At 40.7% G+C, this 16,274-nt stretch overlaps 1 protein-coding gene across 7 annotated transcripts in view; it reads right to left on the reverse strand.

Annotated features, from left to right (window-relative positions):
• Positions 1 to 2,025: 2,025 nt before the first annotated feature.
• grip2a (glutamate receptor interacting protein 2a) overlaps positions 2,026 to 16,274 on the reverse strand; it is a 32,031-nt gene continuing 17,782 nt past the window's right edge. For 4 of the 7 annotated variants that reach the window (XM_047800265.1, XM_047800268.1, XM_047800267.1 and 1 more), the window contains 16 exons: positions 12,668 to 12,796; positions 12,345 to 12,509; positions 11,164 to 11,347; positions 10,469 to 10,614; positions 10,152 to 10,262; positions 9,891 to 9,971; positions 9,701 to 9,764; positions 9,422 to 9,567; positions 8,892 to 9,036; positions 8,292 to 8,431; positions 7,911 to 8,102; positions 6,469 to 6,619; positions 4,255 to 4,369; positions 3,758 to 3,925; positions 3,209 to 3,355; positions 2,026 to 2,551 (listed from right to left, as the gene is read on the reverse strand). In XM_047800265.1, coding sequence (XP_047656221.1) covers positions 2,318 to 2,551; positions 3,209 to 3,355; positions 3,758 to 3,925; positions 4,255 to 4,369; positions 6,469 to 6,619; positions 7,911 to 8,102; positions 8,292 to 8,431; positions 8,892 to 9,036; positions 9,422 to 9,567; positions 9,701 to 9,764; positions 9,891 to 9,971; positions 10,152 to 10,262; positions 10,469 to 10,614; positions 11,164 to 11,347; positions 12,345 to 12,509; positions 12,668 to 12,796 — 2,318 coding nt within the window. In that variant the 3' untranslated portion in view covers positions 2,026 to 2,317. Of the gene's footprint in view, positions 2,552 to 3,208; positions 3,356 to 3,757; positions 3,926 to 4,254; positions 4,370 to 4,657; positions 4,733 to 6,468; positions 6,620 to 7,910; positions 8,103 to 8,291; positions 8,432 to 8,891; positions 9,037 to 9,421; positions 9,568 to 9,700; positions 9,765 to 9,890; positions 9,972 to 10,151; positions 10,263 to 10,468; positions 10,615 to 11,163; positions 11,348 to 12,344; positions 12,510 to 12,667; positions 12,797 to 16,274 lie in introns of those variants that run through there. The other 3 variants (XM_027151828.2, XM_047800271.1, XM_047800270.1) reach the window with 2 other exon arrangements.

Consider the following 16,274-nt stretch of genomic DNA (forward strand, 5'->3'; position numbering starts at 1 on the left):
CTTATGAAGGAAAATGAAGGTTAAGAATACATGAGAAGCCGAGAGAGAGAGAGAGAGAGAGAGAGAGAGAGAGAGAGAGAGAGAGAGAGAGAGAGAGAGAGGAAAGAACTTAAGGGTCAACAGGATTGAAAGGTACAGTACACTGTAAGGTTGTAGTGAAAAGAAAAAAAAATCCAAAGGTTCTCTCTTTGTTAAACTGCCTATCCTGAGGTTAGTACGGGTTTGAAAGAGCAGCTCATACGGAGAGTGGTGAGAGATGAATGTCGTTATTGGGGGGAAATGCATTTAATAAAGGCTGAGAAGATTCCATTTTGCATTTAACTTCATCGCTACACCGCATATCATCCTAATGAACACCATCTGTAGAGAAGCATGGTGGCGATAGCATGATGCTGACAGGTTACCCTTTATCAGCAGGGTCTGGGAGACTGGTCCAGATGGATGGAGATCAATACAAGGGACGACGAGTTGAAAAATCCCAGACCTCATTCTGATCAAGATTCGAAAATTTAACTAAAAGTCTAATTTATTTTTTTTTTGCCAAGAACAGCAATCAAAATCATCAGGACCCAGATGTCCAAAGCAGATCGATACACACCCCAGATGAGATGAAGCTGTGTTTGCAGTTATGTGATTTTACCAAATATTAACCCACAGGCTTGAACTTATCCACTATCGACTTTTTTAAATTTTTGTTAAGCTAAAAACATTTGCCAACTTATTATTAAAAAAAAAAAAATTAACTAGTTAACATTCACTCTTTATATATCGTGTTAACACATTAATTAACGCCGACAATTAGTTTATCGCGCATTAACGTACTTTTTATTTTGAAAGTCCATTGCTCACTGCGTTTGAATACACATAGATAGACTGTAATAATACAACCGAATACAACACATACCAAGGGTCACAGGAGGGGTGGGATGTTTATCAGTAGGCTACTGTCTGCTTGGGATGAGCATCACGCGTCTCAACCAATGAAAGCATCTGTTGCGCGAAACAGAAAATATCTGGTGCGAACAGAAAAAATGGAAAAAGGTACCGAAATCTTCTGGACAATTTTTTTTTTTTTTTTTTTTTTACAAACTAAATAAAACGTTAATGTTTTATTTAATAAAAAATTAACGTTTTAATGTTTTATTGATACGTTAATGTTATATTTAATTTGATTACATTAATGTTTAAGTTAAGATTTACAAGAAGTGTTAACTGCTACTAACTTTTAACTGCTGTAAAAAAGCACTTTATTTGTTTAAAGTAAACAAGGGTTATTGCACTTTTGTTCATACAGCAGTACTTTAATTTAAAAAAAATTTAAATTATTGTGGTTATTGCCTTTTTGCCCTAATCTCACTAACGTTATAAAATGTAAATCTTACACACAGTGATTAACCTTCATTCAGACTTCAGCCTGAAATTACAGCGAGGTATTTCTGATATCTAGCATCAATAACACACATTGGTTTATATTTATTTATTTTGCTTTAAAAAAAAAAAAGAAAGAAAGAAAAAGAAAATCTTTTGCATCCAATAATAAAAGCGCTCATTTACATATAGACGTTATCCGTTATCAGTTATCACACTCAGACACGTGTCACATAGTGTAGAGCAGGGAAGGAATGTGGGTTAAAACAAGGACCACTTTTTTTTTTTTTTACAGAAGTACAGTTAAAATCCAATCTCGCACATGATCAGACTCATCAAATGTTACTCGGGTATAAAATAAGCAGACGTGATCAAAGCCTTGGTTTCTCACTAGAAAACACAGACAGGCTAAAAACAGGATCGAAAGATATACAGGAATCTGTTTTACACACATTAAAGCTCCACCTTAAATCATTTGCTCATTAAAAAAAATAATAATAATTCAGAGTGTAGGCAGGAAATTTTTTTTGGTGGTGGTGGTGGTGTGTGTGTGGGGGGGGATCTGCTAATAATAATAGAATTGGTCTCTGAACATCGAAGGTGAGTGAGTGTGAATATTCCTGCTTTCATTTTGTTTGTGCATCATAGTTTTTGGAAATGTGTGTGTGTGTGTGTGTGTGTGTGTGTGTGTGTGTGTGTGTGTATACGTGCGCACAGGTGTGTGAACCTAAACCAGTGAGGGAACTCAAAATAATCTAAAATTAAACTGGACACAGACAAAAAGTACAGAGTGTACAAGTGAATATGGTGATCAAGTTAAATTATCTTTTAAAAGTGTTGCCATGGAAACAAAACCTGCATGTGGCAAAAAGTGATGTGGGAAAGTGGTTTAAATTGTGAGCGTGTGTGAGAGTGAGAGAGAGAGAGAGAGAGACACAGACTCCTTCTTCTACAGTAACCCGCCGCTCAGTGGAACCATCTCAGGCCTGAGGTAGGCCTTTTTCGAGCTGCGGATAGAGACGGCAGGAAGTGCGTCAGAAGAGTCCTGACTGTCCTCAGGGGACCACTGAGGTGTCTTTGTGACAGGGTTCCTACTGATAACAAGCTGCAGCTTATCTCCCGACTCGGCAATCAGAGGCACGGTTAAACAGCAGTCGAAGTCCCGCGTGCGCACGTGACTCACCTGAGATACAGAGACACAGAGGATGTATTCAGCAGCTCAAATACGATTATTTCACCATTCGAGTAGGAAAAAACTTTAGGAATTATTTTAGATCTCTGAACGTGTGACTTGATCAAAGAATAAAGTATTTAAAATTTTAGAAGAGCTACATGCATGAAAATCAGACGAACGTCAGGGAACAAGACATTACAGTGGAACATTTCCTTAGATTTCTTTTAAAAGGTAGGTTTTTTTTTTGCTGGTGTCCTGAAACATGACTCATCATGATCTATAAATCAAATATGATCCGAAATGTCCATCACAGGGGCAGCTGTAGCTCAGGAGGTTTTGGCTCTGGGTTGTCGGGTGGAAGCTCGAACCCCTGCACTGCCGAGCTGACGCTGTTGGACACCTGAGAAAAGCCATCAACCCTCTCTACTACTTCATGACCATGACCCTGTGCTCAGACCCTAATCCTGGGATATGTGAAGACAGCTGTAGTGTAGTGTAACATAGTGTATATGTGACAATAATAAAGGCTTCATCTTCTAGACATGTAGCTAATATCCACATCCCTGCACACCGGCATAAAAAGAAACATGCAACACCACGACTAACGAAAAGCAGACTATTAATCCTACACCGTTGAGTAACCTGAGAAGACAGGAGGTCGTTTACCTGAAGGATGCGGTCGTATGGCTGTAAACCCGCCCGATCTGCAGGACCGTCCGGACGGATCATATTGACATACACACCCTTCTCCAACAAGCCATCAGACACACTGAAGCCAAAATCCCTGCTGTCTTCATCCTTCAACACACAGATCTGAGGGTGAGAGAGAGAGAGAAACACAATATTCATTCATTTCACAACCCATACCAAGTACACATAACAACAAAGGTGATTTCATCAACTCAGCATTAGGAAGATCTCATGCTGAGATGAATATTTTGTCAAGAGAGTCTGTATTTATAAAAATTCTAAAGTGCATCGATCAATTCAGAACTCTGGAGGCGGGGCTTCAGAGATGCAAAAGTAATAAATGATGCTGAATGGCTAAGATTGCCATCAACTCATCAAGTCTGTGTTACACCACTAAGCTATTTATCAGAGATTTTGTTTGACTCATCAGTTTCATCAGTCTCCTAGCTCATTTGTTTTTTTTCCGGTTGTGTTGCTTTGCACCAGATGTGAGTGAGGATACATCAGAGATCGAGTCATTTCTACCTTGTGCAGCTCTAACGGCATGGCGGTGGGGCTCGTATCGTTTAGCTCTGTATCTGTGCTGCAGTCCCAGCACTGCTTCAGCTCCAAGGGTGGAAGTTTGATTTCACCGTCGTTACAGACCTCGCTCTCGTCCCCCAAACTCAGTGTGCTGCCCGACATCATGGTGGCCTTCACGTTCGAATTAGAAAAATAAATAAACACAAAAAAAATTATTAGAAAAATAATTGTATTTTATTTTTTTTCAAAATTTATATTGAAAAATATGATTTAATATGATTTATAATATTTCACATTTTAAAACTATTTATAAAATTGCAATATTTTTCAACAACTATTTAAAAGTCAACCATCAATGTGACTTTATTTCATTTATTTTTTTATAAATGAATATTATTTGCTAAGCTGTTATTAATCATTTAAGGGCTATTGTGCTGAAATTGTTCCTCAGTGTAAATAAAAGCAGTTCAGGGATATAAGTAGAGTCTCCACGTATTTACCTCCAGCTCTCTGAGGATCTCTGATTGGCCGCACGTCTCCAAATCCTGCATTGCTTGCGACCAATAGGTCTCCTGAGTGTCGGTGTTGCCACGGCAACGCATGGGGCTAACGGATCTGCGTCAATGCAAAGCATCCTGGGTAATGCAAGTCCTGGAGTTTTTCATCCTCCTTCCCTGCCTCTCCCCCTCTCTATCTCTCTCTCCACCATACACTCTAGCACCCTCTACTGTAAAGCTGCTTTAAAATCTCCAAAACACTAATACCGCATGAATTGGTAAGATATCAATATATAAAAGCGTGACTGACACACACACACACACACACACACACACACACACACACACACACACACACACACACACACACACACACAGCCTGTTTTGAGACATGGCCAGTGTTTTGAAAAACGGAAGCAATAGAAAAGGTTGATGCCGGAGAGCTGAGGGTGATTAGTAAGGCGGATGATGGACAGAACACCTGAGAAAGAGAGAAAGCAAAAAAAAAAAAAAGCAAGAGAGAAAAGATTGTTTTTCTGTGCCACATACTTGTCAATAATCATATTCAAATCCTCTGGCACAGAAAACAATACGAGAAAAATGAAAAACAGAGGCTACAATTTTCCACTAAACCAAAAAGAGTTAGATAAAACATGTAGCAACATGATCAGATGTTTCTATTCACAATATGCATCATGAAAGTTGGCGTTTTTTTTATTATACAAGCCTCCAGCAAAACAAAGGAGAGGCTTATTTATCATTTATAGAGGTAGTCGTATATATTTACGGAAAATATTTGGTCGTAGGTCCGGTGCAAATCTAAAGATGCAAACTTCGGACACAAAACACATCTTGGCTGATTTTGGAGTAAGTGGAAAATTGTACACATTTGTTTTAGTGCCAAAATAATCACTTAATGATCAGGTCAACCACGTGCTACATTCCCTTAGGCTCAAACATGTTAGAAAGTGATTATTTTTAAGGTTAAAGTGTTGGGCTATGACCCAGAAAAGTCATGAGTTCAAATCCCATGCACCACAAAGCCTTCACTGTAAAAACTCAAAGCTCAATTGCATCCCGTCTTAGGTGGTAAAGTTTAAATGGGGAAAAAAAGCATTTGGAAAAGATGCATTAGCTTCAGGAAGCAGATGCTAACCCTCACCCTTGTTTACTAGTACTGGTTATGTAATAGGTAAAAAGTGGCTGTATTTATTTATGGATATATGTAAAGTCCATAATTTCTGTTCAGCCACACAGTTAATGGTAACCCTTTTGTCTCGGTTTTAAAAGCTTTTATACCCGCATGTACGTGTTTTCATGTCTGACTGAATACATTTGGAGAACATACAAAATTTTATCAAATCCATCAATAACACCTGTTTAGCAGCTGTCACATTAGACTGTATATACTGTACAGTATATACTAGTCATGGCCTAATCGTTAGAGAGTCTGTCTCCTAACCCTAAGGTTGTGGGTTCGAGTCTCGGGCCGGCAATACCACGACTGAGGTGCCCTTGAGCAAGGCACCGAACCCCCCCCATCTGCTCCCCGGGCGCCGCAGCATAAATGGCTGCCCACTGCTCCGGGTGTGTGTTCACGGTGTGTGTGTGTGTGTGTGTGTGTTCACTGCTGTGTGTGTGTGTGTGCACTTTGGATGGGTTAAATGCAGAGAACGAATTCTCAGTATGGGTCACCGTACTTAGCCGTATAGGTCAGGTCACTTATATATATCAACATTTTTCTGGATGTGTAGTATGGTGCTAGTAATTATACTGCTTCAATAATAAATGATTCTCTTGACTTTTTGTAAAAAAAAAAAAAAATTATGATCGTCAAGATTCGTACAAAGTACTTTGAATGAAAATGCTAAAAAGTAAGTGATGGTTTATGATCAACAGTGCTGCGATTTCTCAAGCACACGACTTCACTAAGGGATAAAATAACCAAGTGCTTTTTATTTATGGCTTTATTCTTGTCCTGTCAAGCTTTGTTTAACAGTGAGACTGAACACAGTGAGCAGATGAGAGACTAAGAGAAAGCAGACGGACCCATAATGTAAATGAGTGTAAGTAATTAATACACACAACAAGGTGAGAGCGGTCTAATGTGGAGGCATCGGAAACATCTTACAGATTTTATAAACTATATTTTAGTAAACTACATTATCCCCAAAATGTCAGTACTGACTACAAGGAGGAAAAAAAAAGTAATTTTACCCATGGTATTTCCAGTCATCTTCTCCTGATTTCCCATCATGCACTGCAGCACAGTGGGTGTGTTTTCTGGAGGCCAGTGGGCTCTTTTGATTGGTTCGTCTCCACTCATTAGGGTTGATGTTCAGGTCGGATGTCTGATGGATGTAGGCCCCTGGACATGCAGATGGAGAAAAGAAAGACTTAAATTTTAAATGACTACAACTGATTACAAATTGGGGTGAAGAAAACGTTATTTCAATGAATTTTTGCTGAAATATTATTTAAGCCATTTCCATTTTTAGATTGAGTTATTATTAGATTTAAGGATAGATAGATAGATAGATAGATAGATAGATAGATAGATAGATAGATAGATAGATAAAAAATAAAAAGCTTATAAAAAACGGAATAAATCAAATACATTTCTAAATAAAAAAAATTCAAATTTCTAATATATTTGTTTCTATAAATTTCTAAATTTTTTTACAAATATACAAATTGTGTATCTCAATTTTCCCCTTTTGAATTGCAAATATAACAATTATTAAACAGAATTAAAAATTATATTATTAAGTATAAATCTATAAATTCTAAATCTAAATTCTAAAAATAAATACTAAACACTAAACATAATTAAATTTAAATTCTAACATTATTAAATATAAGAAATAAAATAGAATTTAGGGTATCATTAAAAATATTTTGGTTTGCAGTAACAGTAAAAAAAAAAGGGTCAGTAGGTAGGTCAATATTTTTTTTTCAAGTTTCAATGTAAAAAAAAAGTACGATTTTGGTGATGGTGATTACGTCGGTATGACTTTAAACAAATTAGCATATTGTGACGTCACTGACTGGGTCTTCAACCCGTGCCTTCGGGAGCATTGTCGCAAACCTTATTTTGATGCTGGACAGTTTTTATATAACTTCGTGCCAAGGGGATGTCAAGATGTTTTAAGGATTTTTTTAGATGTATTATGGAGCCCGAACCCGTTAATATTATTTTATTGCTTTTGTATTAATTGTTTGAAGAGTAAAAAAGGTCGGTCTTAATGCAAATTTACAACCGGCAAGTCGGTCGGACTTAGAGCCAAAAAAAAAAAATAATAATAATAATAATAATAATAATAATAATAATAATTGAGTCGGTCCTAAATTGACAGGGTCGGTCGGGTTATGGCAAACAAGAATATTTTTAAGGATGGCCTTATATATATATATATATGTTTAAAACAAAGAAAGCCATAAAACCAAAGATTTATTTAAACCTTTTCAATAATGCTCAATTCAATTTGTTTGTTTACTGGAAAGTACACAAAGTATTACACAAAATGTAAATAATTTCCTTTCTACAGTTTGTGGTTGAGTGGAATTAAGCATCCGAGAGCTCCTGAGGTACTTATGGGTCAGAGCAATTTCTGAGTTCCTTTACAAACTTAACACTAAACAGTTAACTCATCCCTCACCTTGACTCCCATAGCCAGCATCAAAGCCGGAGCCATCCCATGAGTCCATGGCTGAATCCATGCTAGGGGGCGTGGCTAGGTGATGAAGACCAGAACGTTTACAGCGCCTGAGCGAATCAGAACTGTCGTCTTCAGCATCACTCAGACAAGATCCCGTCCTCGGTGGGCTGCCCAAGTCTGACTCGATGGCAGCTGAGAGAGAGATGAGGACATGAGACCATGAAAGATTCAACAAAATCTCAGTAACACAAACACGGAGACTCTTATACACACTGTCTCTCTCTCACACCCACCCCGACACAGACACACACACACCCCGACACACACACACACACAGACACACCCACCCCGACACACACACACACACACGCTCACACTCACACTCAGTTCGTTTCTTGATCTTCAGTGTCACAGCATCTCCAGCAGTCTGCAGCAGGTGAATGGCTTCGCTCAGTGGCTTCCCCTTTAGACTCACATGATTGATAGCTAGCACACGGTCACCAACATGAAGAGCCCCGGTTCTGCTCATGCATGCACACACACACACACACACACCTCCTTAAGATTTTATTTACATGGCAATAACCTTTTTTCTCATGTTTTCTAACAAGGACTGGCCCGATCAGGAACCAACAGATTTTTACGTTTGGATTATGTTAATTATGTTTTAGATGAACATAATTGTCTGAACACGGGTCATAAGGAGGGTGAGAACACTAGTTTAGACACTGTTGTACCATTCTCTTTCTCTCACTCTCTCTCACACACAAATAGGGGCCATTAAAAATAGGCAAAGGTTTTACTCCAGTATCTACAGTATGGACAGAAAAAAGAAATAAACCATGTTCTACAGGAGGACAATATGGATGTATGGGATGTCAGCTAATAGAAAAAGTACATTCCCAGAAAGACATACAGAAGGAATATAAATTTCCCCCTCAGGCAAATCCTGTGCATGTACATATGCATGTGAATGTGTACCTGTGTGCGAGACCATTACGGGTCAGGCTGGAGATGAGGATAGGGTTAAAGGGCTCCTCTGTGCCAGAAATGGTGATTCCCAGAGGACCTCCATGTCTCTTCAGCTCCACGGTGAAAATCACAGAGCCGGAGGACTCGAGCTCATCTGCAGCATACAGACACAGCAAAATCTAAACATCTGAAAACAACAACCAAAAAACACCAAACAAACAAAAAAAACACACACCATGATGCCTTGCAAAAGTGTTTGCCCCCTGACCAGAAGATTGCATTTAAACATGGCTGCAGCATAGCAACAAAAAGGGGGTGAATACTTTTGCAAGGCACTGGAATTAAAGGTGACAAGCGCAATAAGGATGTTGGTCCGCTTTCTAAAACAGTTAAAACGGTTTAAATCATTTCGATGATCTTTAATACAAGAACATTTCTACGATTTGTTGAATGTGTGCTGTAAATCGTGAGTCTCATAATAGACACGCTTTTATCAGATCTCATCGGTTGCTGAAAAAAATTAGTGATGAGACACAAACCTAAGTTGTCCTCATCTTTCTGAATGCGCAGTCTGACCATGTCCTCAGCCTGCTGGAGGACCACCATGGCCTCATCAATTCCACAGTTCTCGAGTTTTACATTGTCTATTCCCAACAATCGATCGCCAGGCTCCAGTGTACCTGTTCTGTGAGTGAGCGCGCACACACACACACACACACCATTCAGTACACATGCATAAAATTTTAAAATACTCAGCTTTCCTCATCTGTGTTCATTCGCATGACAGACACATGCATGTTGCTTCCTGGTGAATTTACCTGTGAGCGATACTCCCTCTCTTTATCTCAGAGATGATCAGAGGCCGGCCTGGCTTCTTGCTGGCTGTGATGTCGTAAAATTAGTGTCAGTGTCATAGAGATCCTTTTAATTAATACAGAAATGGAATAATACGTATATCGGGTAGATCTTGTGCATAATTAAGCCATCAGCTACTAGTCAAATACTCACCACTGATAGTAATGCCCACCTCCACGCCACGCCTCTTTGGCAGCTTCACGTGGAACGTACCGCTGCTTGGGATTACAGACTCTGAAAAAGGCAGTACACAAAAATTCTGAATGGTTAATCTATTGATCCTTAGATTAGGAGGAGGGGCTTCTGTACCTGTCAGTCCAAGTAAAAGAGGCGGGGCTTCTGTACCTGTCAGTCCCAGAAAAGGAGTGGCTTAAATGCCTGTAAATCCCAGTAAGGGAGGAATAGCTTCTGTACCTGTCAGTCCCAGAGAAGAAGGCATGATCCTTCTGCCTGTCAGTCTTATAAAAAGGAGGTGTGGCCTCTGTGCCTGTACGTCCCTGGCAGCGTACATCTTCTCCCCTAATACTTATTTATATTCAAACGAACACCACAATCACATGGTACAACTTCATAATGCATGCAGCACATCATCTCAGAGTTATTATATAGATGTGCATGTTTACTCCTACTGCTTTGTGTGCTTCCCTGCTCTCTATTTTTAACCATGCTGCTAAATTCATCTGTTAAATTTCATTCATGTTCAGGGCTGCAACATCATTCAGGTACTGTACCTGCGACGTCGAACTCGACTTCTAGAGTGACCTGGTTGGACAGAGCTGCGTCTCGGAGAAGTTGATTGGACTCCTCCAGGGTTCCGTCATCAGTCGAGATTCCATTTATAGAGAGGATTCGGTCTCCAACCTGCAGCACTCCACACCTATAAAATAACAGGTTCTCTCACAACACACGCAATTTTATTTTGTAACAAATATTCGTATGTAAAATCCTTTATACCACAGCGCCGTCGGATTCTCGATTCTGATTGGTCAGAATGTTCATGGTTTATGTTGCTAACACCTTACTTTGTTAGTTTTTAACCAACGTGTACAGCATCAGCAACATTTCCCTTAATATAACGTGCAGCTCCAATGTCAGCTAATTAGCTCTGTGTGCCGTGTCATTCATTACAGCTCACTTTAAATCTGAATGCATCTAACATTTAGTGAGCTTCTGCGGAGCAATATGGAGATATGTACTGTAGCACACAGTAATGAGATAAGATGAAGCAGTGTCAATATTTTATGGTCTTAAAAACTGAACTAGCAGCTAGCACACCTTTATACCTGTAAGCTCAAACATAGCATGTTAGGAGATCTTGCTTATCACTAAAGCTACAGGTCATCTGAACCATCATTCTTTAATTCTGTAGGTGGTCATGTAGAAGTGCAGGTGTATTTACACATACACACAGACACAAAGATGGCACCTTTCAGCAGGTGAGTCTGGCTCTATGAACCGGATGCAGGCGGGTGCAGAAAGAGGCTCAGTCGCAAACACTCTTTCCTGGAGCTGCAGGCCGAAGCCTGTGAGTGGATCTCCTCTCAGCACCACCTCATTATTCTCAACATGCACCACCTGGCCACCAACACCCACCGTGCTGGAGAGAGACACTGAAAAAATGAAGAGGTGAGAGAGAAAATAGACAAGTACAGAATGAGAGCCGAGAAAGATCGGATCACAGTGAGAGAAAGACAGTCAGGAAAAATGTAAACAACAGACCAGCAAGAATGTGTGTGTGTGAGAGAGAGAGAGAGAGAGAGAGAGAGAGAGAGAGAGAGAGAGAGAGAGATGGAATGAGAGAAATTGTAGATGATATGAGAGCAATGGGATGAGAGAGACTAGAGAGTTGAGAGAGAGAGAGAGAGAGAGAGAGAGAGAGAGAGAGAGGAGATCAGAGGTCAGAGATAGAGAGAGATCAGAGGGCAGCGAGAGAGATCAGATAAAACCATAGAGAGAATAGAGATCAGAGAAAGACACCAGAAAGATACAAGACCAGAGATTGCAGAGAGAGAACACAATGTGTGATCAGAGAGGCATGAAAAAGGAAACAAAAAGAAGATACAGCAGCAAAAATAATTAGAGACCAGAGAGAAATTAGATGAGAAAAACAAAAAAAAGACGGGTGGTGGTGGGTGGGTGGGTGGGTGGGGGGTGCAAAAGACAAGACAGAAGTGTGATCATCTGAGACAAAGTAAGAGAGAAGGTCAGAGGAAAGAAAGAGAGAGAGAGAGAGAGAGAGAGAGAGAGAGAGAGAGAGAGAGAGAGAGAGAGAGAACCAAATAAAAAAAATACAGAATAATAGAATAATAGAAGAGAAAAAGATCAGACCGGAGATAAGAGAGAGAGACAAGAGAATGATCAGACAGGAAAGAAACAAAAGAGAAAGAAGATAGCGAAGCAGAAAGAAAAACAGAGACCAGAGAGATTAGATAAGATCAGAGAAAGGTGAAAAGCCACGGAAAAGCACAACAGAATTCCCTGTGAACATGTTTATTTATTTATTTCCCTGGGGTTATGTACATGTCCAGATACGTTACACATACTGTATCGAGGAAACCGTCACAATCGTATCATAAAGAAAGGTATAAAGCTAAAGTATGATCTCACATGAGCTCTTGTGTTCTGTTCTCCTGGGTTTCCTCCTGTTGGTGCCGCCGCGTGGGCTCGAGGGGTACGAGGGCAGAGTGCTGCAGGGGTACGAGCTCGGGTACACAGAACCGCCCTTAGCGCTTTGAAAGCCTGAAGTCTGAGATGAGCTGCCTGATGCCACAGCTACACAACACAACACAATACAACACACCTTCATCTAACTCATCTAAGAAAGAAGGTGACACACAAGTGAGGAAGCTACTATTCAGTATGCAATCTGTATTTACATATTATATGTGCACACATGCGCACACACACACTCTGCATGATGGGGCACTTACAAGTGCAGTGGGAGTGTGTAGGAGTGGTGTTGCTCCAGGTTAATGGGGCTTTGCTGTGGGTGGGTGCAGCGGCACTGAGGTAGTTCCCACCAGAATCCCACTGGCGCTGACTGCTCCTCTGGATACGCACTACACACACGCAAAACACACACATACAAAATGATATCTGTGAGCCACCACACACACACCCACACAATGATGTCTATAAGTTACCACACATACACACACACAAACATACACACACACAAAATGTTGTCCGTGGCCATCACACATACACGCACACACAATGATGTCTGTGAGTCACCACACATATATACACACACACACACACACACACACACACACAAAATGATGTCTGTGAGTGACCACACATATACACACACACACACACAATGATGTCTGTGAGCCACCACACACACACACACACCCACACACAATGATGTCTGTGAGCCACCACACACACCCACACACAATGATGTCTGTGAGCCACCACACATATACACACATACACACACACACAATGATGTCTGTGAGCCACCACACATATACACACATACACACACACACAATGATGTCTGTGAGCCACCACACATATACACACATACACACACACACAATGATGTCTGTGAGTCACCACACATATACACACATACACACATAAAATGATGTCTGTGAGTCACCACACATATACACACACACAAAATGATGTCTGTGAGCCACCACACACCCACACAATGATGTCTGTGAGCCACCACACACACACACACACACACACAATGATGTCTGTGAGCCACCACACACACACACACACACACAATGATGTCTGTGAGCCACCACACACACACACACCCACACACGATGTCTGTGAGCCACCACACACACACACACCCACACACAATGATGTCTGTGAGCCACCACACACACACACACCCACACACAATGATGTCTGTGAGCCACTACACACACACACACACACACAATGATGTCTGTGAGCCACCACACACCCCCACAATGATGTCTGTGAACCACCACCACACACACACACAGACACACACACACACAGACACACACACACACACACACACACACACACACACACACACACACACACACACACACACAGCTAAAAGACAGACAGAACGATTTTGACAGAAAGAAAGATGATCATTTGGACATAGTCTAAAAAATTCCAGCCAAGGGAAAAGATTCTTTCTAGAAGATTCTCCACACTGCTTCAGGCACATGTTCTGCACGTTCAGTCTTTCACTTCTCTCTGTCTCTTACATTTACTTGCCAGCTTTGAAAAGGCCGAGAGCATTGGAGGAATATTCATTTTGTAGGCTATTTTTCTTTTAAAAAACACGTCTGATCTCTTCCAAGAAATTCAAAACATTGGGGCTAAAAGTTGTTTGTTTGGGTGTGGGAGAGAGAGACGTCAATAATAATGCTAAATTAACCACCACCTGCACCACTCGTTAGTTTAGGCCACGCCCATACGGCTAATCAGCTCTTTGTAAGGATTTTTGTAGCCAAGAGACGTTTCCATTTGGAGCACAGTAACGTTACGAAATCAGAGCAAAATGATTGGCACCCTTCATTAAAATAATTGTATATAAATAAAACAAATTAATCATTATAAATGTTTCACTCAAAAAAAAAGAATTATTTGTTTATTTTCTGTTATTATTTATATCTTAATAATTGTATTATCTCCTAAAATATATTCCGGCCAACATTATTGATACTCCTGAGAAATATTTGTAAAACTAATGCAAAAAAAAAAGATATAATTCTTTTCTATATTATATATGATGTTTACAGAGCGGGAGCACGGTGGCTTAGTGGTTAGCACGTTCGCCTCACACCTCCAGGGTTGGGGGTTCGATTCCCGCCTCCGCCTTGTGTGTATGGAGTTTGCATGTTCTCCCCGTGCCTCAGGGGTTTCATCCGGATACTCCGGTTTCCTCCCCCGGTCCAAAGACATGCATGGTAGGTTGATTGGCATCTCTGGAAAATTGTCCGTAGTGTGTGTGTGTGAGTGAATGAGAGTGTGTGTGTGCCCTGTGATGGGTTGGCACTCCGTCCAGGTTGTATCCTGCCTCGATGCCCGATGACGCCTGAGATAGGCACAGGCTCCCCGTGACCGGAGAAGTTCGGATAAGCGGTAGAGAATGAATGAATGAATGAATGTGGAGTCGCTTAATGCTTAGTGGGTTTGCTTTGCAGTTCTGGGGTCAGAGGTTTAGTACCTGGATTGGGGGGTGTATTTGAGATAGCACACACGTAAAATCTTCTTGTCACCATTTCCATGGGAGGAAAATAGATTTGTTGACCTGAATAAATTATGTAACGATATTAAAAATACACAGAACAGCAGAATTGAACATTTGGGCTCCCACATGGTGCAACAGACACAAGTTTGACCTATCATCGGGAGATCGTGAGTTCAATTACCAAAGACGTGTCAGCCATCTGCAGTCTGGAGCTGTGCTTCCTGGGTGGGAGGGGCATACACCCTCAACGCTGTCAATCATGGTGACCCGAGCCAATCATGGGTGTATGTGAACTCATGTATGTAGAGGAGTCTGGATAGCAGTTTCCTCTGTGTGTGTGTGTGTGTGTGTGTGTGTGTGTGTGTGTGTGTGTGTGTGTGTGTGTTCCGGTACCGGGTCTCAAAGTGGCCTTTTTTCCCATAAACTGCCATTATAAACTTTGGAGGTTTATAACTCGGCAATCTTTCAAACTACTGTATCTATACCAAACTCGACCAGCTCCATTAGGGTGATACTCTGTACAAAGGTTTAAACCGGTGTATCGACTGGCCTTTTGGTTGTCCCGCAGCCCCGCCCCCAAAATATGCAAAATCAAAAAACTTTTTACAACATGGACATGTGACATATCAAAACACTCAGAACAATGAGGGGAACTGCCTCACAGGTATTCTGATGACGTCACATGCTCGTCTCCACTTACCTCCAAATGTTTTGCCACCCTAGCTTTCTGTCTACTTGCTTCCAAAAGGAACACTGACCCTTATGTCCACTCTCCTCCGAAAAGCACCGAACACTTGCATCGTCAAAGCCAACATCAAAGTTTGTCGCGACAAACTTTACAAATCTAGTTATGTCTTTTTTTTCTGTCAATCTAAAATGTACGTATTTATTAATCAGCTCCGGGATTTTGTTCCTGTGGACATAACCGTTGAATTCATTCGATTTTTCTTTCTCGACCGTTACAAAAAATAGTTTAATACACATTAAGTCTCATGTCTCATGACCATAAAAGTAGATTTTGAGAATCATAGACGTATGGCATCAATATATTAAATCATGTCCCTAAACAGGTCGTACCGACAAATCCATTTAATCAGTTCTGAGCATTGAGCTTGAGTTTCTGGATTTTGGTGGATCTGAATTACAAACAGACATTCCTTCTCTCATTTTAATCCTTTTCTCTCTCTTCTCTCTTCCTCATCCTCCCTGGTGACTGAAGCTCAGCACAGAATCCTCTCTATGTCACATCTACTGACAGCAGAGCTTTGAACAGGTGTCAGACGTGTAGTGGAGCCGGCGCTCAATTTAATCATCTGTCAGACGTATCGGTTTAG

The sequence above is a fragment of the Tachysurus fulvidraco genome, chromosome 14, assembly GCF_022655615.1.
Source record: "Tachysurus fulvidraco isolate hzauxx_2018 chromosome 14, HZAU_PFXX_2.0, whole genome shotgun sequence".
In the NCBI taxonomy this organism is placed as follows: domain Eukaryota; kingdom Metazoa; phylum Chordata; class Actinopteri; order Siluriformes; family Bagridae; genus Tachysurus; species Tachysurus fulvidraco.